The sequence below is a fragment of the Schistocerca americana genome, chromosome 1, assembly GCF_021461395.2.
Source record: "Schistocerca americana isolate TAMUIC-IGC-003095 chromosome 1, iqSchAmer2.1, whole genome shotgun sequence".
In the NCBI taxonomy this organism is placed as follows: domain Eukaryota; kingdom Metazoa; phylum Arthropoda; class Insecta; order Orthoptera; family Acrididae; genus Schistocerca; species Schistocerca americana.
The window spans coordinates 1,248,164,572-1,248,188,894 of NC_060119.1; the positions used below are offsets into that span (position 1 = coordinate 1,248,164,572).

General features: G+C 42.7%; 1 protein-coding gene across 1 annotated transcript in view; it reads left to right on the plus strand.

The window, feature by feature from the left end:
* LOC124598566 (Down syndrome cell adhesion molecule-like protein Dscam2) overlaps window positions 1-24,323 on the plus strand; it is a 366,134-nt gene that overhangs the window by 332,348 nt on the left and 9,463 nt on the right. Inside the window, exons 29-33 of the mRNA XM_047136009.1 lie at window positions 3,423-3,567; window positions 3,644-3,816; window positions 8,026-8,211; window positions 14,316-14,489; window positions 14,923-15,052. Coding sequence (XP_046991965.1) covers window positions 3,423-3,567; window positions 3,644-3,816; window positions 8,026-8,211; window positions 14,316-14,489; window positions 14,923-15,047 — 803 coding nt within the window. The 3' untranslated portion in view covers window positions 15,048-15,052. The remainder of the gene's footprint in view (window positions 1-3,422; window positions 3,568-3,643; window positions 3,817-8,025; window positions 8,212-14,315; window positions 14,490-14,922; window positions 15,053-24,323) is intronic.

Below are 24,323 nucleotides of genomic sequence, written 5' to 3' on the forward strand. Positions count from 1 at the left end.
ATTCGCAACCGTCTCCATGAAGCTGGGCTACGGTCCCGCACACCGTTAGGCCGTCTTCCGCTCACGCCCCAACATCGTGCAGCCCGCCTCCAGTGGTGTCGCGACAGGCGTGAATGGAGGGACGAATGGAGACGTGTCGTCTTCAGCGATGAGAGTGCCAATGATGGTCGTATGCGCGTTTGGCGCCGTGCAGGTGAGCGCCACAGTCAGGACTGCATACGACCGAGGCACACAGGGCCAACACCCGGCATCATGGTGTGGGGAGCGATCTCCTACACTGGCCGTACACCACTGGTGATCGTCGAGGGGACACTAAATAGTGCACGGTACATCCAAAGCGTCATCGAACCCATCGTTCTACCATTCCTAGACCGGCAAGGGAACTTGCTGTTCCAACAGGACAATGCACGTCCGCATGTATCCCGTGCCACCCAACGTGCTCTAGAAGGTGTAAGTCAACTACCCTGGCCAGCAAGATCTCCGGATCTGTCCCCCATTGAGCATGTTTGGGACTGGATGAAGCGTCGTCTCACGCGGTCCGCACGTCCAGCACGAACGCTGGTCCAACTGAGGCGCCAGGTGGAAATGGCATGGCAAGCCGTTCCACAGGACTACATCCAGCATCTCTACGATCGTCTCCATGGGAGAATAGCAGCCTGCATTGCTGCGAAAGGTGGATATACACTGTACTAGTGCCGACATTGTGCATGCTCTGTTGCCTGTGTCTATGTGCCTGTGGTTCTGTCAGTGTGATCATGTGATGTATCTGACCCCAGGAATGTGTCAATAAAGTTTCCCTTCCTGGGACAATGAATTCACGGTGTTCTTATTTCAATTTCCAGGAATGTACGTGTTTTACAATACATGAAAGATGCTTTTCATTGATGATATTTAGAACACAACTCAGGAAAACAGTGGTGCATATTAGAAAACGATGAGTTGCGAACGGGTTCAAAATAGAAGCTGCAGTGTATCGCATTACGCTATCACAAGATGAGAGGAACGTACCTTAGAGGAGATGTAAGGTGGATTGGTTCTTTAGGGCAGATAAGGGGTTTATAGGGCTGTTTAGTTCGAATGGGTTGCGTTGTGGTGATGGATATCAAGTGGGAGGATGGCTGGTAGGTAAACAGGGGATTCAGGGAACCGAGAGCTAAGAAACTTCCTGTCAGATTAAAACTGTGTGCCAGACCGAAACTCGAACTCTGGACCTTTGCCTTTTGCGGGCAAGTGCTCTACCATCTGAGCTACCCAAGCACGACTCACGCCCCGACCTCACAGCTTTACTTCTGCCAGTACCACCTCTCCTACCTTCCAAACTTTAGAAGGTCTCCTGTGAACCTTGCAGAACTAGCACTTCTGGAAGAAAGGATATTCTACATCTACATCTACATTGATACTCCGCAAGCCACCCAACGGTGTGTGGCGGAGGGCACTTTACGTGCCACTGTCATTACCTCCCTTTCCTGTTCCAGTCGCGTATGGTTCGCGGGAAGAACGACTGTCTGAAAGCCTCCGTGCGCGCTCTAATCTCTCTAATTTTACATTCGTGATCTCCTCGGGAGGTATAAGTAGGGGGAAGCAATATATTCGATACCTCATCCAGAAACGCACCCTCTCGAAACCTGGCGAGCAAGCTACACCGCGATGCAGAGCGCCTCTCTTGCAGAGTCTGCCACTTGAGTTTATTAAACATCTCCGTAACGCTATCACGGTTACCAAATAACCCTGTGACGAAACGCGCCGCTCTTCTTTGGATCTTCTCTATCTCCTCCGTCAGACCGATCTGGTATGGATCCCACACTGATGAGCAATACTCAAGTATAGGTCGAACGAGTGTTTTGTAAGCCACCTCCTTTGTTGATGGACTACATTTTCTAAGCACTCTCCCAATGAATCTCAACCTGGTACCCGCCTTACCAACAATTAATTTTATATGATCATTCCACTTCAAATCGTTCCGCACGCATACTCCCAGATATTTTACAGAAGTAACTGCTACCAGTGATTGTTCCGCTATCATATAATCATACAATAAAGGATCCTTCTTTCTATGTATTCGCAATACATTACATTTGTCTATGTTAAGGATCAGTTGCCACTCCCTGCACCAAGTGCCTATCCGCTGCAGATCTTCCTGCATTTCGCTACAATTTTCTAATGCTGCAACTTCTCTGTATACTACAGCATCATCCGCCAAAAGCCGCATGGAACTTCCGACACTATCTACTAAGTCATTTATATATATTGTGAAAAGCAATGGTCCCATAATTTACAACTGTTATTCACTAGTAAAGCATCACATGATGCACTGGTTAACAAACTGTTCTCTCGAGGTACAAAATGCAACATTTATCAAAGTACATTTCATAAGAAATTTGACAACCCGTGGTGAAAGCATTTTGCGGAGACATGGCTTAGCCACAGTCTGGGGGATGTTTCCAGAATGAGATTTTCACTCTGCAGTGGAGTGTGCGCTGATATGAAACTTCTTGGCAGATTAAAGCTGTGTGCCGGACCGAGACTCGAACTCGGGACCTTTGCCTCTCGCGGGCAAGTGCTCTGCTACCCGAGCTACCCAAGCACGACTCACGCCCCGTCCTCACATATCAGATGGTAGAGCACTTGCCCGCGAAAGGCAAAGGTCCCGAGTTCGAGTTTCGGTCCGGCACACAGTTTTAATCTGACAGGAAGTTTCATATCAGCGCACACTCCGCTGCAAAGTGAAAATCTCATTCTGGAAACAGAGAGCTAAGTCTGGGTCCGGGCCAATGTCAAGCGGGAGGAAAAAAAGCATGGGATGGAGAGGGACTGTAGCCCTGAAATCGAAAAGGGGTTGGGAGGAGTAGACTGAATCTGACAAGAAGGATGGATGTCAGGGTGGACTTCGTTGTCAGGGAGTGAGAGTCTGTTAAACTGCGCTAAAATCATTCCTCATTCGTCTCTACTCCGCTTGTATATTTTCCTTACCGCGTCATGTGTCCACGTCACCACCAGGCGTCATTCAGTATCACGGCGGGCAGTGGTCGTAATGTTTTGGCTCAATATTGTAAGAAAGGAAATGCGAGAGTTAAAGTTCACGAATGAAAGAGAAGAGATCTCTTGTGTCACTAAAAATACATATTGCAAGAAAAAGTCGCAAATAAAAACGGACACATTTCTTCTCGTTTAAACAGTGTAGAACAAAAAATTATTGACATTGTGAGAAAGAAAATGCGAGAATGAAAGATGACGGATGAAAGACAAGAGATCTCTTGTGCCACAAAAAATACATATTGTAAGAAAAAGTCGTAAATAAAAACGGACACATTTCTTCTCGTTTAAATAATGTTGAACAACAAATCTATTGACAGATCGTAATCAGAAGCTATATAGATATAATGTAATATCTACTGTACTGATTGTTACATTTTCATCTTCAGCAACAGTTGGTCCAATACAAGAAAACCGAGGCCCAACAGATACAGCTCGGTTCTATGAGGACATTCACGTAATAGTGCCTACGGTTTGCTCTGCAATATTCTTGTTATCAGCTGGCCTGCTAGTGTATGTGGCCATACACAGGAGGTAAGCAATTAAACTCTAGTAACTATCATATCCGTGCTGTGTATTTATGTTAATGAATACATGAAACTCTTCTCAGACAGTGTCAAAGAGATGCGCAGTACAAAAGTAACAGGGGAGTTCCTGAAAGCCCGAGTGCTTGCAAGGCCGCCGCCGAAATGGACAACAAGAGGAACTTCCAGCAGATATACTCAGCGTCCCCCACCAAAATGGACGACCATCAACTAGTTAAGCAGTCAGATGCTTCTTCCGGTGAGAAACAAATTGTAATATTAGAAACTGAACATGATCTCTTTTTACATACGTAATACAACTTGAAACTAATCTTTATACTTTAAATACATTAATCGCCATTTCATTACCTCAAACCACGCTTTAATGATGGATGAATTTCTAAATACGGTTCTCCTTGCTGGATTTTATTCTATTTTCTGAGATCAATCTAACAAATCTCCCGATATTTCCTGATTACTTTTCCTTCGAAAATGTTTTCAAGAAATGTATTATCACTTAGAGCAAAGTCAACCATTTTTGCTCCCCTTCGGTTTATTTCTTTCAGGAACTGTCTTTTTTCAACTACCTGTAACAGAACCCTTTCATTGCTTTTCTTTTGACTCTTGCTCGTTTATGTTACTTTCCTCCCTTCCTTGCAGATGGTCCTTGTCTTTCTTCTCTATTCATCTTTCACTTACTTTCGGCAGTGGTGAAAGCATTCCTTATTTTGATGTTCCTGTTCTTGTCTGTTACTAAAGTTAACGAAATTCTGTTGTTATGAAAAGTTTTAATTGGCAAAGACTGCTCTTCTAATTTCTAATTATCATTTCTTATTATTTCAACTGATTCTTCCTAACCAACAAAATTGTTTCACTTGACTGATCCTTTAGTTACCGAGTTTTACATCTGTTGGTGCTGTTAGGTGGCTGTTGCTTATTTCCGTTAGTTTTGTCTTCTTTGAATTTATTTTTAGCTTATATCGGTGACAGAAACTGTTAGTAATTTCGACATTTTTTCATGTCCTTTTCTGAGTCTACAACTAGAGTAATGTCCTCGGCGAATAATATGGAGTAATTCACGTACCTTTACGTCTTTGGTTTTCTATTTTCAGCTGTTATTTCCTTCTTAAATAAACACATTGTGACCAGACGAAACTACTTTCTTTCGACCATTACTTTGGGTTCTTTGGTTGCTCTGGGAGAAGGCTCATCAATCTAGAAACACGAAATATTAGTTCACTTTATTACAGAAATGAATAAAATATTTACTTAACATTGACTCACTTCTTTACCACAGGAGTACCCGATAATTTACAACTGTTATTCACTAGTAAAGCATCACATGATGCACTGGTTAACAAACTGTTCTCTTGAGGTACAAAATGCAACATTTATGAAAGTACATTTCATAAGAAATTTAACAACTCGTTGGTCCTACACTATGATGTTGACTCCTTCAGATGAGATCACGAACTGGGCTGAGCTCTTGCATGGTCGACCCTACAGAGGGATCCACAAAAATGTAGACACTCTTTGATAGTTAATAACTTTGGAATAAAATTATATACCGTTGCAATTCTGCCCGGCAGCATAGTCCATTGTTTTTTCAACACGTCTTGGCGCACGTTTTCCAGCAGATGACAGTGCAGCAATGAATTAAGTAAGATTGTCGTTGAAGTGGTACTGGAAGTACGAAATCATGATGGAAGTACAACAGCAATGGCGTAATGTGTTTGTAACACAGCCATCAACGCGTACAACAATTTATCGTATTCGGGATAAATTTAAAGCCGACGGTACCGTTCAGGATGTGCATAAGGAAAGATCTGGACGGCCAAAAACATCAACTAGTCCACTTTCCAGCACTACTGTGTTGCAACATTTTACTAGGTCACCTAAGAAATCTGTGTAGCGGGGTGCACGTCAAAGAGGGGGTAAACCGATCAAGCGTACGACGAATTCTGAAGGCTGAAAAGTGGAAAATGTACATTCCAAGATCACTACACATTATGAACGATAACGACGCGGATCTAAGGATGGACGACTACGAGTGGTCTGAAGGCATGCTTCGCGAAGATGAAAGGTTTGCAGGGATGGTTATTTGGTCTGACGAGGCTCAGTTCAAACTGAACGGTACTGTAAACCGCCACAGCTGTGCTTAGTGGGCTCCTGAAAATCTTCACATTGACGTGGACAAACATGGTAATCTACCAGGGTTAACGTGTGGTGTGACCTGTCATCGGGTGATTTGATTGCCCATTCTTCTTTGAAGGTACCATAACTGGTGAGGCGCTCCAAACATTGGTTTTACCTGTCATCCGAGATGTGTTTGGAAACGATAGATTTTACTTACAAGATGACGCTCCGCTTCCCTAACACAGAGGTGTCAAAGCGTACTTGTATGAAAATCTAATTGGACGATGGACAGGTCGAAGAGGAGCTGTTGGTTACCCACTACGGTCTCCAGACTTCACGCCTCTTGACTTCTACCTATGGGACGGCCTTGAAAAATGAAGTTTATCAACAGAAGCCAGATACACTGTACGAGCTACGAGAAACAATTGAGGCGTCCTGTGCCGCTGTCACACGACAGCACCATTTCGGTCATCAATAGCTCAACGGCATCGATATTGTTTGGCTGCTGATGGGGGTCACTTTGAAGACATAATAGATCCCCCCCCCTACATGAACTGTAACGGTATGTCATTTTGTTCCATTAATATTGACTATCAAAAACTGTCTACATTTTTCTTGACTCCTCTGTAAATTAAGCTCAGCGCGAGGGCGCTGATGTGTTGAGAGGGAGGAGTGGTCTTCTGGGGTTCCTCCCATTGGTTGTTACGAATTGCAGGGAGGCCTCGCTAATGTCTCTGGTATGAATTCGCGTTGCCTACTTTGGTGTGAGGCTCTGCCTCAAATTTCTTCTGATTTTTTGCTGTTCTTTCACACGCATGTACGGCTATTTGCGTGGACTGATGCTAATAGAAATTCCTTACAACCTTCTAATCCTTCCAGTCAATACCTATACTCTACATAAACTCAAAAACATACAGTTTGCCATGTCAAAAGCCACTGAAATATATGCAAGCAGCTGAGGTATTTAGGTCGTTATCGACTATCTTTGTATCACCATTCGCAAGGATAAAATTGCTTACGTAATTACTCTTCCTGATCCATACTCAAACTCATCTTCCTTTATTTCATATTTCTTATTCTACTCCTTATCATGTTACTAATATTTACAATCTGTGCGACAAAATAGGCGTAGTTCTGTGATTACAACATCCCACGACATTTGTCTTTTTTGTTACTGTACTTGTTCTATTTCTGTTGAAGATTTGAAGTTTTCAGGAATTTCTCCAGTCTTCTGTCATTCTGTAATGATCCTTCATATTCACCGGAATGTCGTTAAGAATTCTGACAGTATGCCAGAAATCCTTGTTGCTTTTCAATTGCAGGGCTCATTCAGATTCGTCTACGATTAACGGTATTCAAGATTTGACGTCATGGGCGTCAATTTTAATCGCGAAACATATGCCACGTTGATTTACTGTGGTATAAATAACAGTATAACACATTTCTATAACGTTATTGAACCATATGACAAAGACACGTAAAAGAGCTAATGGTCAGACACACAATCGTCTCCAATGTAGCATCAAAGCTGTATGGGCAGGAGTCCAGTTTCCCTTCCACAGTTAACTGCTACACTGAGATTTGATATGCATGATTATGTTCCTTATTTTAGAGATTTCAATTAATTAAGTGATAAATAATAAAAATAACCAATTCTTACACATTCTTGTAAACGTATTGCAGATTTGGTTTTCCATTACGTCCTGTCGGTCTTAGAAACTAAATAAAATGTTTTTAAGTGTTGGCCATAGGCATTTCCCTTCATTTATTTTCAAAGCCTCTTCAGCGGCCTGTAATAAATGAACGGAATTAGTACACACGACAACATAGTGGAAACATTACTTTGAAACAACTTCTACACCCAAATTTTTCGCGATAATTTTTTTTTTTTTACTTTGAAAACAACTATTGGCGTGCATGTGTTCCTGTTTTTGGGTCTTATTGCTTTCTCTTACGATTTTTTACAATATTTTGTCGTATATTTGCTGTACTGAACTTTTTTCTTGAGCTGGCAGTTCACTGCAATAGTTATGCAAGCATTTTTATAAAATCCTGTTTATAAAATCTGCCACTTTACAATTTCTGTAATATTTTCTCATTTATATTGAAAATGAAATAAATAATAAGGTGACATTTCTACTGTTGTCCAGTTTGCCAAAAAAGATTTTGTTAGCCACTGAATCATATTTGCCACAGAGATTCAAAACATTTCGTACTGCATACAACCCAGATTTTAATGTCACGTATCAGTAAAAAGCATCTAGTAACGCTATTATCACATTTTACTGAAAATACCTGTGCACTGTTATTTCAATAAGTTTTTCTATTTCAGATCTGTACGACATGAGTCCGTATGCTACATTTCCTGTGTCATCTGATCCTCCTAGGACAATAAATGCACGGACAATGGACTACGCCATGCAGTTTAAAACATTTGGACATTTGGAAAATGACTGTGGAGTGCAACACGGATTTACTCGAACGGTCAACAAAAAATTTCAGCATATACATCCCGCTGGTAATATAGGATACTAATTTTTGCATTAAATTTCAATTAAAAAATTAGGAGTATGATATTTACCTCTACTTGTGTGTGTAGATATTAATTTCTATGGTTTCTGTTATTTTTCTTATTCTTGAAATCTAGTTCATTGACATTTCAATGCTGCTATAGTAGTTAGTTCTTTAGGCGTGACGGTGTTACATGAAACTTATACATAATTTTTCTAGAGTATCAAGAGTTCATTTTTAAGTGGTGTTAAAAGTAGTAACTAACTATACCACATTAAGAAGCAGTCTATACATTTCACACTATTTAGCTCTACTATCTATTTGCCCTTAATTTTCTTTCTCACATACTGTTTGATTATGGCTCTGTTCACTTCCTGATGATTTTATTTCTGAGCTTCATAAGCTGCTTGCTTCTTACCCCCTTCTTTTCGGTGATAAGCACCTGTGTTTCTTCTTTAGATCTACTGTTGCTCGAACATTGGTGGATTTTTATTATTTTCCTCTGTATTATGTTCTACAACTGTTCTACTCAACTGTCCTCCATCAGTCGAGGTGACATGTTGTTTCAAGCAATTCAGAAAGAGCAGGAATTGTGCTCCACCTTTTAATCATCTCATATTAGACAGGACATTAAGCCCAAATGTTCCTTCCTTCTTCAAACTATCCTCCACTTCATTAGGCGGCCCTTTCTTACGCGTGTTGAAGAATTTCGATTTCTTTTTAGTCTTTCTTAATTTTGCGTCATTGTTAGGCTATCTCCACGTCTAAATATGCTTTACACAACGGCAACCTGGTTCCTGAGTCTTTGTCTAATCCTGGTGTAATACAGGTGGTATCTTACTGAGTTTTACAGTCTTTAACATGCATACATTCTCCCTTTTAAATTTCTAAAGATATCTTCTTAACTTCGAAATAATAATACTACACAATCTGATACATAGAGATACTGATAACTTAAAACTTCATCCTTTTTGCGCTAGAAAGTATGTATCTTTAGTTCTATTTGTGTATTGTCGTAACAGTCATTTATTTTACAGTCTAAGAGTCCTTGTTACATTATAAAATTGTCTTCGGCGTTTTTAAGAATAAGTAGTTTGCAGTAGCACTGCGTTCAAGACAGATATCTGCTACAGCAACCTGCAGAAATACGGCTCTACTATAAATGATTCATTCATCTTGAAAGTTCTGTAGTTTCCAAAGTATTACATGTACAAAGATGATCCATGCTTGAATGGAACGACAAACTCGCTGAGTTTGCATTGTGCCCACCAGCTGGCCTTAAGTGTTCAGTGCCTTAAGAAAATGGCGACAAAGAAAAGAGTTTTTGTTTGTTGGAATATACGAGGTGTTTATCTGTTACAACAGTGCTGCGTGCATTCCGAAGGAACTATGGAAAATAACTGCCATGTGAACAGAGTAAGGCGAGACAATGGAGCATCGTTGTTCGTCGCTAACGAAACGACGAACTTCGACATCACTGGAGTGGGCGCAGTGGTGAAGAAGACGCGGCTCAGTTAACTTGGCTCTTGAGGCCTTCTGACCTAATACCTTGTACCTTTTTCCTCTTGGGACATATTAAAGACCGTACTTACATATCCCTACTGCCAGCAACTCCGGAATATGTCAGAGAATGCTTTACTATGACCATTCATAGGATGTTGCTACGTAACGTATGGAACAAACTTGGCTACCGTTCGTACGTGTGTCGTGCCACCAGAGGGACTCTCACAAAAAATTTATAGAGTAAAAAATGCAAACTTGATGAGTTCATAGTTCTAGTCAAGCGTCAATCGTATTTTTATATGTTATACTTCGGAAAATAAAGAGCTTTGAAAACGAACGTGTCATTTATAGTAGCTCTGTACTTTACACGAATAAAATATTCATACTGACTCTCTAGTAGTCAAATAAAATACATAGGAGAGTAATAATAACTTTGGAAGTAAGATATAATACTCGACTAGAGATTTAAGTGTACAAATTATCTAACAGCATATCCCCAGTTCCTTCTCTTATACGTGATGCAGAAAAAAACCGATAAGGTCAGAGCAGGAAAGGGGAAATGGAATCGCACACAACCGTTGTGGAACAAAGGGCATAAAACAGTAGCCAATCGTTGACGAGTGTAGGAAAGAGTGAACTTCTAGAATAATGTGCCAAAACAGAAGCCGTTATGCTAAAAGGTATGCTTACTTGTTATATTAGCTCAAAATAATTGTTTACAGTAGTCAAGGAAAAGGAAGGAAGGAAAACTTTAAAGTCTTCCCCACGGCTGCTTAAGTCAGATCTGATTTTTTCTGATGTTAACTGCGTAAACCTTGGCTTTTAAATCTATTACACTAGGAGTATCACAATGTCGTTAATTTGTTACGGGAATATGCTGCACTGTAGAAACAGCACGGCTACATGCAGTGCTGTAAGGTGCAATGTTTCTTATAATGAAGTCTAAAGAGCAGGTGTAGCAATTTTTGCAAAGAACAGTATCAATTTTTATTCTAACAGGTAGATTATCAACTGCAAAATAAGTAACTTTCAATAAATAAATTTTAAACACTCATTTTTTCTCAACTACCATTTTTATGTGGTAATTGTGGTGCCGCATCATTTTTTAAATAGGTTACGGCACCAGTTTCTGCTATAGTAATGAACACTGTCGATCTTATGTGGAAAATACTAAAACTTGAATTTAACAGACTTCTCTTTCAGCGGGGACCCACAACGGAAGTTGTGTTAACTCAAAAAGATTGTTTTGATTACCTTCCTGCAACTTCGTAATTTGAGAAAGTCGAAGAGTCAGTTTTGTGCAACGCCTTGGCCTTTCCAAAATTGCGCCAGTTGCCTAATATCTCTGCTGGCAACTCTCAATAAATCGATCGGTACCTCACTTTCATATTCAGTGACCTTCTAAAAATTAATCAGTGAAATTCGGTTCTCGTATCAATTATCACTTTTAGACGACAGACTAAAGAAATTCAAACTCATTTTTATCATATTCAAACATAACAATATTCTTAATTAAGAAACACGTCAACTTTCACAGTTATCGATGTAGTCTACATTTTGACAACAGAAATCATACACTAACATAGGTGTTCTTAGTATCAAGTCTAAGCAAGATCTGACCTTAAACATGGAACTTTTCCATTCCAGACATAGCTCCCCATTATTACAACACATTTCAACAATTAGTTTGATTCATTAATTTGATTTAAGTAAAAGGTGATAACACGTGCCGACAGGACTTCTCTTAACATTGACTCCGCTGCCAACTGCGCGTTAGGACATGCTGTAACGTCTGGACCTTCTTGTCACACCACAGAGGCTAATGCTTGAACTTTCTGCCTCCTGTATCACTACAAAGTTGAGTCTGCACGAAACGATTCGCTCATCGTCTCATAAAGTACCTGGTGTGTTTCGAATGAGTTTCTTGGTCTCAAAACTCTTCCTAGCAGCACTTCATTGTGAATTTTAAAATTTTCCCGGCGAATTGACTGTTCAAACAAATTTCGGGCTTGCAGCCGGTCGTCGTTCAATACCTCGCACGATACTTTGGTGGCCAACCTTTTTATGGAGGATTTTGAGGAGAGAGCGCTTGAACCAGCTGCCCTGAAACCAACAGGTTTTTGGTGGTATGTGGATGACACTTTCATAGTGTGGCCTCATGGAGAAGACAAATTAATGGAGTTTCTACATCACCTCAACTCCATTCACAGCAACATCCTGTTCACCATGGAAATAGAGAAAGATGGTTGTTTGCCTTTCTTGGATGTCCTGGTTCGAAGGAAGAATGATGGTTCTCTAGGGCATTCACTTTACCGGAAGCCCACTCATACTGATTTTTACCTGCAAGCATCGAGTTGCCATTACCCGTCGCAAACCATGAATGCGCTTAAAACACTTATTCATAGAGCTCATACTATCTCAGATCTAGATAACTTACCTCAAGAAGCAGCCCATCTAAAGACAGTCTTCAGCGAAAATGTGTATTGCATCCGGCAGATTAACAGGGCACTAACAGTTAAAACTAAGAAGCAGGAAGTGGATAATGAGGAGAACACGCTGGAAAAACCTTTAGCTTTTCTTCCTTTCGTTGGCAACATTAAGTTTAAAATGGCAAGGATACTCCGAAAATTTCAGGTACAAGTGGTTTTCCGCCCACCATCGAAGTTTGCGAACCTTGTGGGATCAGTTAAGGACAATCTGTTACTACGAAAGGCCGGATATTACAAGATACCATGCCAATGTGGTATGGTTTACATAGGTCAAACCACACGCACCGTGAAAGAACGCTGCGCTGAACATTAAACTTATATTTACCTGCAAACTGAGCTGATCCTTGTGGATGGGTGACGCTTTAATTTCGCGTCCCACTACAACATTCAATGGAGTATGAGAAAACAATGATTTTGTCCACAGAAACGTCTTTCTGGGACTTCATTATTAAATAATCCGTAGAAATACGACTGGCGGAAAACCTGTTGAACCGTGACAGCGGCTACCAGCTGGACAGTGCATGGAATCCTATCATCACCACGATTTGCTCAAATCGAAGACGACAGAGTGCGTCGACGGCCGTGGCAAGCAGCAACGCAGAGGGCGACTGAGTTACGCTATTCCACCAGCGAGGGCGCTGCCGGCAGGCAGTGTGGTTCATCTATCAAGTTTTCGACGCATGCGTAGAATAGTTACAGCGTGCTATATATTGTGGAACAGAGGACGTTTTCGCCTCCGCCTCCTGAAACTCCTGTCCGGCTGGACGTGGGGTCTGCATCCTTCCACCATCTTTCACACCTACAAATCCTTGATCCGTCCTATCCTCTGTTATGCCAGCGTAGCTTGGATTTCCGCCCCTCCCCGGTTCTATAACGCCCTCCAAATCTTCGAACGCCATGCGCTCCGCCTCGCCTTCCGCATCCGCCTTCAGTCCCCCACGCGCATCCTCTACGACCTCATCCCCTTTCCCCACCTTCTCCTTTTCCTTGAACACATCCACACACTATATATTGTCCCCCGCCATGATCCCCCTCACCCCCTGGTGTGTCCCTTCCTCTCCATCCCCAACCAGTTGCCTCGCCTTTACCGCTCTGTCCCACCCTCTCTCCATCTCCACACCCTTCATCTCCTTTCCCAACGCAACTTCCACCGTCTACCCCTCCCGGATGATGAGCTTCGTCCTGACATCTACCCTTCCTACCAACTCTAACCCCATCTTCCTGCCTCCTCCTAAGGGCTCCCTCTCATCCCCATCCTACTCCCTCTCTTGTGCCCCCTTTCAGTGTCTCTGCACTCCCTCCTGCCCTGTCTTTCCTCTTCATCTCCTGCCCCACATGTCTCCTGCCTCTTAGTGTACCTGCTGACGCCCCTCCTCTCTTCATCCCGCCGCTTCCCCTGCTGCCCCTTGCTCTCCCCTCCTTTTCCATCCTCTCTGCCCTTTCCGTTGGCAGGTCCCGCCTGGCAGTTTTATTCTTCGTCATGTGTGCTCCAAGTGGGTTTTAAGTGTGTTGTTCCAGAGTATTTTTACTACTGTGGCCGCCTTTTATTGTGTGCATATCCATTCAGTGTCTTCTCTGAGTTTTGAAGAATCGCCAACTGTGTTTTTTAACTTTATGGTGACTTTTTTTTAACTGTCCTCCATGAACGTCTCCATGTTAGTCTATTTTTTACCTCCATTTTTTCCCATTATTCTGTTTTAAGTTCCCCTTTATCGCCTTATGTATGTAACATTTTATTCTTATTTTAAGTTGTCATGTCACTCGGCTGAAGAGTAGCGGATTGTGCCGCTGACAGCCCTCCCCTGCCCATATGGGGCAGGGGAATGAAATCACAATAAGGAAAAAAAAAAGACGTTTTCACCAGTCTGCGACGGTTCACCTGAAGATGACTGGCAGGTGCGCAGTTGAAATACTGTGCGAGGTATTGAACGACGACTGGTTGCAAGCCCGAAATTTGTTTGAACAGCTCTTCATTGTTTACTTCCGCACACACGTCACAGATTGGCTGCCGTTTTGAAGGCGTATCTTCATGGTGATACATTTCCGACCTGTAGGTATCTGGAAACTGTGACGATGTAATACCGCTAAAGCACATAACCATTCCTTTCTCTGCTTGCAGGGAGCGACATGCAGCAGTCGATGACGTCGTCCAGCCTGCACAGGCACAGCAACGGCGAACACGGCCTCAAGAGGGCCGACGCCGGCCACAACTCGGAGTCGGACACGAGCGGCAGCCCCTCGGCAGCGAGCAGGTACCGGAGGCCCCTGAAGCAAGCCACGGCGAGGAGCCTAGGTACGCTGGCCGGCGAGTACTGCCGCTCTGGCGGCTCACCACACTGCTACACAGCGCAATATCTGCTTCAGAGCTTTCTGTCGCACTACGAAACAAACTGCGTCCTGTTCTGCATGTCGATTTTCCTAACACGTGACAAATCAAAAAAAAATATTAGCTGCTTTTGCATAAAGTTTACAAAGGGCACAGATTTTGCTAAAGAAACTGTCACCGCAGAACCTGCAGAGTCTGGTAGTTAAATATACAAAATTAGTTTTACAGTTATTTCGAGAAACATATAAACGAATGACATTCCAGTAAAAAAGAAATATGTCTTGCATAACTTGCAGTACGAAGTACGCTCATGCGATAGGTGCGCTACCACAAATTACACAACGCAAACGGTGTGCCCATCCTGCAGTTTTTACTTTGCACGTGTATGTGTGTGTTGCAGAAATTTATCACCTTGACTCAAGTACTGAGTCCAATGAGATGTCTCCCATCCCTCAAAGGAGACGGACACCGCGGCATTATCCTGCCTGCAGTGGTGATAAAAGAGTGACGTCACACGACAGGTAGTCAAGGTTTGTTTCTACAGACTAATTATACTTTCATTTCTTCTGAATCTTTTACTTACTATTTTCGATGATAAAATGGTTGATTGACATCATCTGTGGCCGGAAAATATTAAACCACAGGCAGCTTTAGCTTACAATATAAAATCCATGTATGGAGAATCTGCTCATCATATTTATCTATCCCAGTGCAGAAACATTTTCCATATTTAAATAAAGCTTCCAAATCTCTTCAAATGATTCAAGTGGCTCTGACCACTATGGAACATTTCAGGTCATCAGTTCCTTAGACTTAGAACTACTTAAACCTAACTAATCTAACGACATCACACACATCCATGCCCGAGGCAGGATTCGAACCTGCTACCGTAGCAGCAGCGCGGTTCCGGACTGAAGCGCCTAGAACCGCTCGGCCACAACGGCTGGCTCAAATCTCTTCCTTCAGATAGTTCATTAATGGTGAACTCAGCCATTGCTAGAAGAATAAAACAATGTTTCATCAATTCTCTGAATTTCTATTTTCATACATATACACTTCGTGATTGTGTATGTAAGTAACACGACAGGAAGCTTAGCCTGTGACCTCTGGAGGCAATGTCACGTTTAACATCCACAGTCGTAACGCAACACAAGACATACCGTAATAGTCCATATAAATCCACCAGGTGAAGAAGAATACATAGTGACCGGTAACAGCAATCATGTTGTTTTATTCAAAGGAAACAGTTTTATCAGTTTTGATTCGTGGTAGTGAGGCAACGCTTTGTAATGCGAAAATTATTCAAAAACCACGTATCTCTTCGTGAGAAATGGAGATATGCTTGTTGACGTTCACTGGAAGAGACAGGAAAATAAGAAATTGAGTCAGAAAATAGACTGGAATAGAGGATGCTTTTGTCACTGTAATGACAAAAACAGGAAGATGGGCGAGACCCCGAGCCACGTGAATGGATGCTACTTGAACCAAGGAAGATCTTTGCTGGGTTTCAAAAGGTAATAAATGATCGGATCGGAATAGCAACATAGTGGAAGGTGGGAGGGTGATTCTAGGAACATCAGGTCTGTGTACAGCTGAAGATGATAATGCATGGAAAAGAGGAGGGTTTTATTATCCAGCATAGAAAGTCACAGGGCTCCTGCTGCTTCTGCATCTTCACTGCTGCTGCTGGTGCTGCTCTTGACGGTGATGATGATGACGATGGTGAGGATGATATATTACTCAGTAGAACTCACGCAAGGTAACTTGGTCAGAAGTTCTCAATGTACGAACTAGAACAAGTTGAACTACAAAATAGCGAAGTGGCACAAAAATCTACCTGGATTCTACCACTAACCAAAAAGCGGATCAAGTAAAGCATACGTCGGCAGATATACAATGTGATAAATGTGATACTTATTGTGGTTTCCACTGTCATTCAGAGCTATTTGACAATCTAGGAAAGCGTTTTTCTCTTCCGTGGCGCTACTGAGACCAAACCCTACTGTCGGTGGCTGATTAGGTAGAAAGGACAGACACACAACCAAATTTCTAACAATTTATTTTTAAAGAACAGCGAAATTTTCTTTGTATCAACAAGACATCTTCTTGCCATCACAAATTTAACAGAATTAATTTTAAAATTACCAGGAACTCTCTTGAAATTTACTCTGTTTCATTAACAAACGAGATCTCTATAATCAACAGTTTACCAGAAATTGTTTTTAAAAACAAAGGAAACAAGGTAAGTCTTCCTTACACGAGCTATACAGTCAAGATATTTATGCTGACCAATGCCTTCAAATTACCTTTTAATTAAAACTGAAAATCATGCAAAGGAACAAAAAGCAGGGTAGTAGAGTACAATAAGCAAAAGGATTATCCACATCAGCAACGAATTCATAGTCGCATCCTTGGCCATGCCCCTTATATGAATGAACATTGTTTCCTTACTTCAGTACATAGCGTTCAGAACGGTCACTGGAATATAAGTACTTTAGGGAGAATTCAAGTGATTGATTTACACACACCCGTAACACTGTTTCACCGGTCAGTACTCTCAAAGAAGATGCCATACCTCACTAATTGCTCGCCATTGCGAGAGCAAAGCCAGAAGGAAAGTCATGAGACAATCAGATGTAACTGATAATTATTCCAGTCTAATTAGGTGGCATCAATATGGGAAGAATCGACAACTTATACTGTCCTTCGCACATACTTCAAATGGGACCGATGCTTAACATGGAGAACGTACCATGAAAATATGAAGTCACAATAAATCCACTTCACCATAACATGTGTCGGTAGGGAGTGAATCGTACATCCGAATCCGTCACACGACTCTGAACACACAAATTATGCTCGATAGAGGCCCCTCAACGCTCCGCTTAAAGCCAACACGTTTAGCACTCGCGCCGTTTCATGTGTCTGCTGTCCACCCCGATAGCTGAATGGACAGCCAGCACTGTAGCTCAGCGTGTTCGGTCAGAGGATTTAGCTACCCTCTGTAATTAAAAAAAAACTGAGTGAACAGATCAACGAACAATCTGAACGAGTGTCATCGGACGTCCGCCACGAACAAAATCAACGAACAATATGGAATAAAATGAGATTAAAGAAAAAGGGTCAGCGTGACGGACTGCCATCCTAAGGGTCCCGGGTTTTGGGTGTTGTGTTACCTTCATCATCACATCCCCATACGCTACGCAGGTCGCCCAATGTGGCGTCGAATGTGATAAGACCTGCACCAAGGCGGCCGGACCTGCCCCGCAAGGGGCCTCCTGGCGAATGACGCCAAACGCTCATTTCCATTTCCATGTGTCTGCTTTCACCTGGAAGAACTCACAGAGTACCATACTGTCACGTCTGAAACATAGCCGATCCATATCAAGAACTGCCCAGCCTCCGCAGTCGAGAGCGTCATTCGTAACGTCCGATTGCCCAGACTTTCTACTCACTCCACACTCTCTCTCTCTCTCTCTCTCTCTCTCACACACACACACACACACACACACACACACACACGAACACACGCACACACACACAAACAAACACGTTTGCACTGGTCATATGACCCACTCCGCGTCTCTGCTTCAGTGACACTTCTCAGTGATGGTGCCCAACTTCGGCACACTTTAAAATCTGTATAATTGCCTTGAATTACTATTTAGTGCTATTATTTACTTTTGACCACATGAGTATATAGAGGGAGTGGATGAGAAGAGAGAAAATTCAGCAACATTAAAGTTCCTATGATACATCACTTAAGAAGCAACCTCTGATCTCGGAATGTTTACCACGCGGCTGCTACGGTCGCAGGTTCGAATCCTGCCTCGAGCAGGATGTGTGTGATGTCCTTAGGTTAGTTAGGTTTATGTAGTTCTAAGTCTAGGGGACTGATTACCTCAGATGTTAAGTCCCATAGTGCTTAGAGCCATTTTTCGGAATGTTTAGATTGGATGTTTGTTCAAATGTTCAAATGTGTGTGAAATCTCATGGGACATAACTGCTAAGGCCATCAGTCCCTAATCTTACACACAACTTAACCTAAATTATCCTAAGGACAAACACACACACCCATGCCCGAGGGAGGACTCGAGCCTCCGCCGGGATCAGCCGCACAGTCCATGACTGCAGCGCCTTAGATTTTTTATTTATTTATTTATTTATTTATTGTTCCGTGGGACCACATTAAGGAGAAGTCTCCACGGTCATGGAACGAGCCAATACATGAAGTTACAACACGATTGTAGAAACAGATAAAATGAAATATAAGAAACATATTCAGTTGTAGATTGTAGAAACACATAAAATGAAATATAAGAAACATATCCACGCGACACGTCGTTAGTTTAAATAAAGAAAATCAAGAATGTAACACTTGAATTTGCTTAATTTTTTATCTCTTCCAGGAGCTCCTCGACAGAGTAGAAGGAGTGAGCCACGAGGAAGCTCTTCAGTTTAGACTTAAAAGCGTTTGGGCTACTGCTAAGATTTTTGAGTTCTTGTGGTAGCTTATTGAAAATGGATGCAGCAGAATACTGCACTCCTTCCTGCACAAGTGTCAAGGAAGTGCATTCCACATGCAGATTTGATTTCTGCCTAGTATTAACTGAGTGAAAGCTGCTAAACCTTGGCAATAAGCTAATATTGCTAACAACAAACGACATTAAAGAAAATATATACTGTGAGGGCAACGTCAAAATTCCCAGACTATTGAATAGGGGTCGACAAGAGGTTTTCGAACTTACACCACACATAGCTCGAACAGCCCGTTTTTGAGCCAAAAATACCCTTTTTGAATCAGAAGAATTACCCCAAAAAATAATACCATATGACATAAGCGTATGAAAATATGCGAAGTAGACTACTTTTCGTGTTGAAATGTCACTTATTTCAGATACTGTTCTAATGGTAAATAAAGCGGCATTTAGTTTCTGAACACGATCCTGAACATGGGCTTTCCACAACAGCTTACTATCTATCCGTACGCCTAGGAACTTGAACTGTTCCGTCTCGCTTATAACATGCCCATTCTGTCTGATTAAAATATCAGTTCTTGTTGAATTGTGAGTTATAAACTGTAAAAACTGAGTCTTACTGTGATTTAGCATCAAATTATTTTCCACAAGCCACGAACTTATTTCATGAACTACATTATTTGATAATGTTTCAATATTACACACAAGATCCTTCACTACCAAGCTGGTGTCATCAGCAAACAGAAATATTTTTGAATCACCTGTAATACTAGAAGGCATATCATTTATATAAATAACAAACAGCAGTGGTCCAGCACCGACCCTTGGGGAACACCCCACTTAACAGTGCTCCATTAGGACTGAACATCACTACCACTCTCAATATTGCGGATAATTACCTTCTGCTTTCTGTTCTTAAAGTAAGAGGCGAACCAATTGTAAGCTACTCCCCATACTCCATAATGGTCCAACTTCTGCAGTAGTATTTTGTAGTTAACACAGTCAAAAGCCTTCGTTAAATCAACGAAAACACCTACCGTTCGCAACCTTTTATTTGATACGTCCAAAACCTCACAGAGTAAAGAGAATATAGCATTTTCAGTTGTTAAACCAATTCTAAAACCAAACTGTACATTTGACAGCAAATTATGTGAATTTTAGTGCTCCAGTAACATTGTATATACAACCTTCTCGATAACTTTAGCAAACACCGATGGCATAGAAATAGGTCTATAATTATCAACATTATCCCTGTCTCCCTTTTTATAAAGTGGCTTCACTACCGAGTACTTAAATCGGTCAGGAAACCGACCACTCCTAAAGGAAAAGTTACAGATATGGCTAAGTACTGGGCTAACATACTGTTGGATGTTTGTTATATCATATGCACTCTAAGACAAAAAAAGAAAACGACCCACTACAAAGAAATTATTCGGATTAGACGGACATCGATACATGCGGTGTACATGTACAGACAAACAAATTATTACAATTACAAAAAATTTGGGTGATTTGTTCAAGAGAAGGAGTCTGACAAGCTGAGACGATCAGTAACGCGTTGTTCCACCTCTGGCCATTACGCAAGCAGTTATTAAGCTTGGCATTGATTTATAAAGTTGTTGGATGTGCTCCTGAGGTACATCGCGTCAAATTCTGCCCAATTGTCGCGTTACATGGTCAAAACTCCAAGCCGGTTGGAGGCCGCTGCCCCTAATACTCCTACGGCGACCTTGTTGACCAAGATAGGGTTTGCCAAGCACAATGACAAGCAGTAGAAACTGCCGTAATGTGCCGAAGGGCGTTATCTTACTGGAATTAACCCCAGGATGGCTTACCATCAAGAAAACGAAGCACAAAAAAATGGCTCTGAGCACTATGGGACTCAACTGCTGTGGTTATCAGTCCCCTAGAACTTAGAACTACTTAAACCTAACTAACCTGAGGACATCACACACATCCATGCCCGAGGCAGGATTCGAACCTGCGACCGTAGCAGTCGCACGGTTCCGGACTGCGCGCCTAGAACCGCGAGACCACCGCGGCCGGCAAAACGAAGCACAAAATATGGTCGATGTACCGCCGTGCTGTAAGGGTACCACGGCTGACAACCAAAGCGGTCTGGCTCTGAAAAGAAATGCCACCCCAGGCCATCACTCCTGACTATCGGGTCGTATGGTGGGCGACAGTTACGTTGACGTCCCTCCTCTGACAGCAGCGTCTCCAGACAGGCGTTCGGCCTGGAATCTCGTTGACTGCAAAATAATTGTCTCCAGTAAAGAGTCCCGCTTCGAACGAAGCTCCGACGACCAGCGAGGAGGTGTCTGGAGATGCCCTGGACGGTAGTGGGATAATAACCTGACTGTTGCCCGCAATACAACCCAACAAGAATCTGGGGTGCCATTTCTTTTGACAGCTAGACCCGTTTCGTTGTCATCAGCTGCAGTCTTACAGCTCAGCGGTATGTCGACGACACTCTACGCCCCGTGTTGTTGCCCTTCATGCCAAACCATCCTCGGCTTACAGTTCTGCAATGTAATGCCCGCCCGCACACAGCGAAACTTTCTACTGCTTCTCGTCGTGCTTGCCAAATGCTTGCTTGCTTTGTGTCATCTCGAAGCTGCAGCTTCGTTAGGTTGAAGGGTTAGCAGGTCCAGCTGCTTTTCCTTCTTCTTCCTCTGGCTCATTTTCAGTTCATCGCGTCTTGGTTTATTACTCCTAGTTTGACACCCTTCCTTTTCCTTCCTCTTGCTGCCTGAGCAGCGTTGCCACTCTCGTAGCAAGTCTGGCCATCTCGTTGTCTCTCGCCAGTGAATCTGGTTTCCCAGATTCCTGATGAGAGGATTCGTAGATCTTCTCGTGTCGGCATAGAAGAGTTTCGCCGACTGCTTGAAGCTGTCCTCCAGCATCTGCGCGCCCGTTAGCCGATGTAGTTCGGCCGTGCTGAAGTCACGCGTAATATGTAGTGCCAGTCTCAGCCACCTGTTCTGCTGATATGAGTCGTGGCGACATTCCCCCACAACAGGGCGGCGTATTCCACAACTGGTCTGATAATTGCCAGATACAGCGTCTTTCCGCAGTGTGGATACAGTGTGGCCGTGGGATTCAGGAAGGGGTAGAGGAGGCGCGTTCTGCCAAGTTGCTCACCCGTGCTTACCAAATCCTGTCGTGGCCCGACAAGGCCGCCGGGACTTTTCTCCCCCAGTTGAGAACGTTTGGAGCGGCATGGGCAGGGCCCTCCAACCAGATCGGGAATTTGACGATCTAAAGCGCGAATTGTACAGAATCTACATCTACGTCTACATCCATACTCCGCAAGCCACCCGACGGTGCCTGGCGGAGGGCACCTTGAGTACCTCTATCGGTTCTCCTTTCTATTCCAGTCTCGTATTGTTCGTGGAAGGAAAGCTTGTCGGTATGCCTCTATCTGGGCTCTAATCTCTCTGATTTTATCCTCATGGCCTCTTCGCGAGATATACGTAGGAGGTACCAATATGCTGCTTGACTCCTCGGTCAAAGTATGTTCTCGAAACTTCAACAAAAGCCCGTACCGAGCTACTGAGAGTCTCTCTTGCAGAGTCTTCCACTGTAATTTATCTACCATCTCCGTAACGCTTTCGTGATTAGTAAAACCTGTAACGAAGCGCGCTGCTCTCTGTTGGATCTTCTCTATCTCTTCTATCAACCCTGTCTGGTACGGATCCCCTACCGGTGAGCAGTATTCAAGCAGTGGGCGAACAAGTGTACTGTAAACTACTTCCTTTGTTTTCGGATTGCATCTCCTTAGGATTCTTCCAATGAATCTCAGTCTGGCATCTGCCTTACCGACGATTAATTTTATATGGTCATTCCATTTTAAATCACTCCTAATGCCTCCTTCCAGATAATTTATGGAATTAACTGCTTCCAGTTGCTGACCTCTTGCATTTCAGTACATTTTTCCATTGTTACAACCTCTCTATATAATACCGCATCATCCGCAAAAAGCCTCAGTGAACTGCCGATGTTATCCACAAGGTCATTTATTTATACTGTGAATAGTAACAGTCCTACGACACTCCCCTGCTGCATACCTGAAATCACTCTTACTCCGGAAGAGTTCTATCCATTGAGAATGACATGCTGCGTTCTGTTATCTAGGAACCCTTCAGTCCAATCACACAATTTGTCTGATAGTCCATATGCTCTTACTTTGTTCATTAAACGACTATGGGGAACTATATCCAACGCTTTGCGGAAGTCAAGAAACACGGCATCTACCTGGGAACTCGTATCTATGGCCCTTTCAGTCTCGTGGGCGAATAGCGCGAGCTGGGTTTCGCACGATAGTCTTTTTCGAAACCCGTGCTCATTCCTACAGAGTAGATTTCTAGTCTCCAGAAAAGTCATTATACTCGAACATAATACGTGTTCCAACATTCTACAACTGATTGACGTTAGAGATGTAGGTCTATAGTTCTGCACATTTGTTCGACGTCCCTTCTTGAAAACGGGGATGACCTGTGCCCTTTTCCAATCTTTTGGACCCTACGCTCTTCTATAATTTGGCACGATATTCCTCAGGGGACATTCAACAGCGCTTGCATTAAGGTCAGAGGTATAACAAGGCGTTATTGATCTGCTGAATTGTTGAAGCTCTCTCTCTCTCTCTCTCTCTCTCTCTCTCTCTCTCTATCTCCCTCTCTCCCTCTCTCCCCATCCCTCCCCCCCTCCCTCCTTTTTTACCCCACACAAAAATATAATTTCTCGTTGGATATATATGTGAATGTATTTCATACTTACTTTAATATGTGCCATGTTTGATGGCTCTTTTACTTGCTGATTTATTTGTACTGTTAGTTAAGTACTGCAAGTGAAAACATTCAATTTTAAGTGTTTGTTAAGATTTACACTCTTACATATACAGGGTGTACATAAAATCCGGGAACACTTACATTTTTTTTTTTTTTTTACAAACATTCGATATGCGAACCATGAATGACCCGGCAGACGTCAATACGGAAATCAAATTCTTGGCATGCGCGTCCCAGCATGGCATCGTCGACTGTGGCAGTGGCTTCCCGTATTCTCTCGCGGAACTCTGCTACATCACGCGGTAGAGGCGCTACATACACCAGATCTTTAATGTGTCCCCACAGAAAAAAGTCACACATCCGTTGAACAGCTGTAGCACACTTGTTTCTGTCGAACTCCAACGCACAGAAAGCTCACTCCGCACCTGAACTCGTCATGTTTGCGACTAGCGCTGACTATCGGCAAATTACCAAACTACGCTGTGGCGGGATACATGAAAAACCCTTTCAGGGTTTCTCTTCAAAATGACATA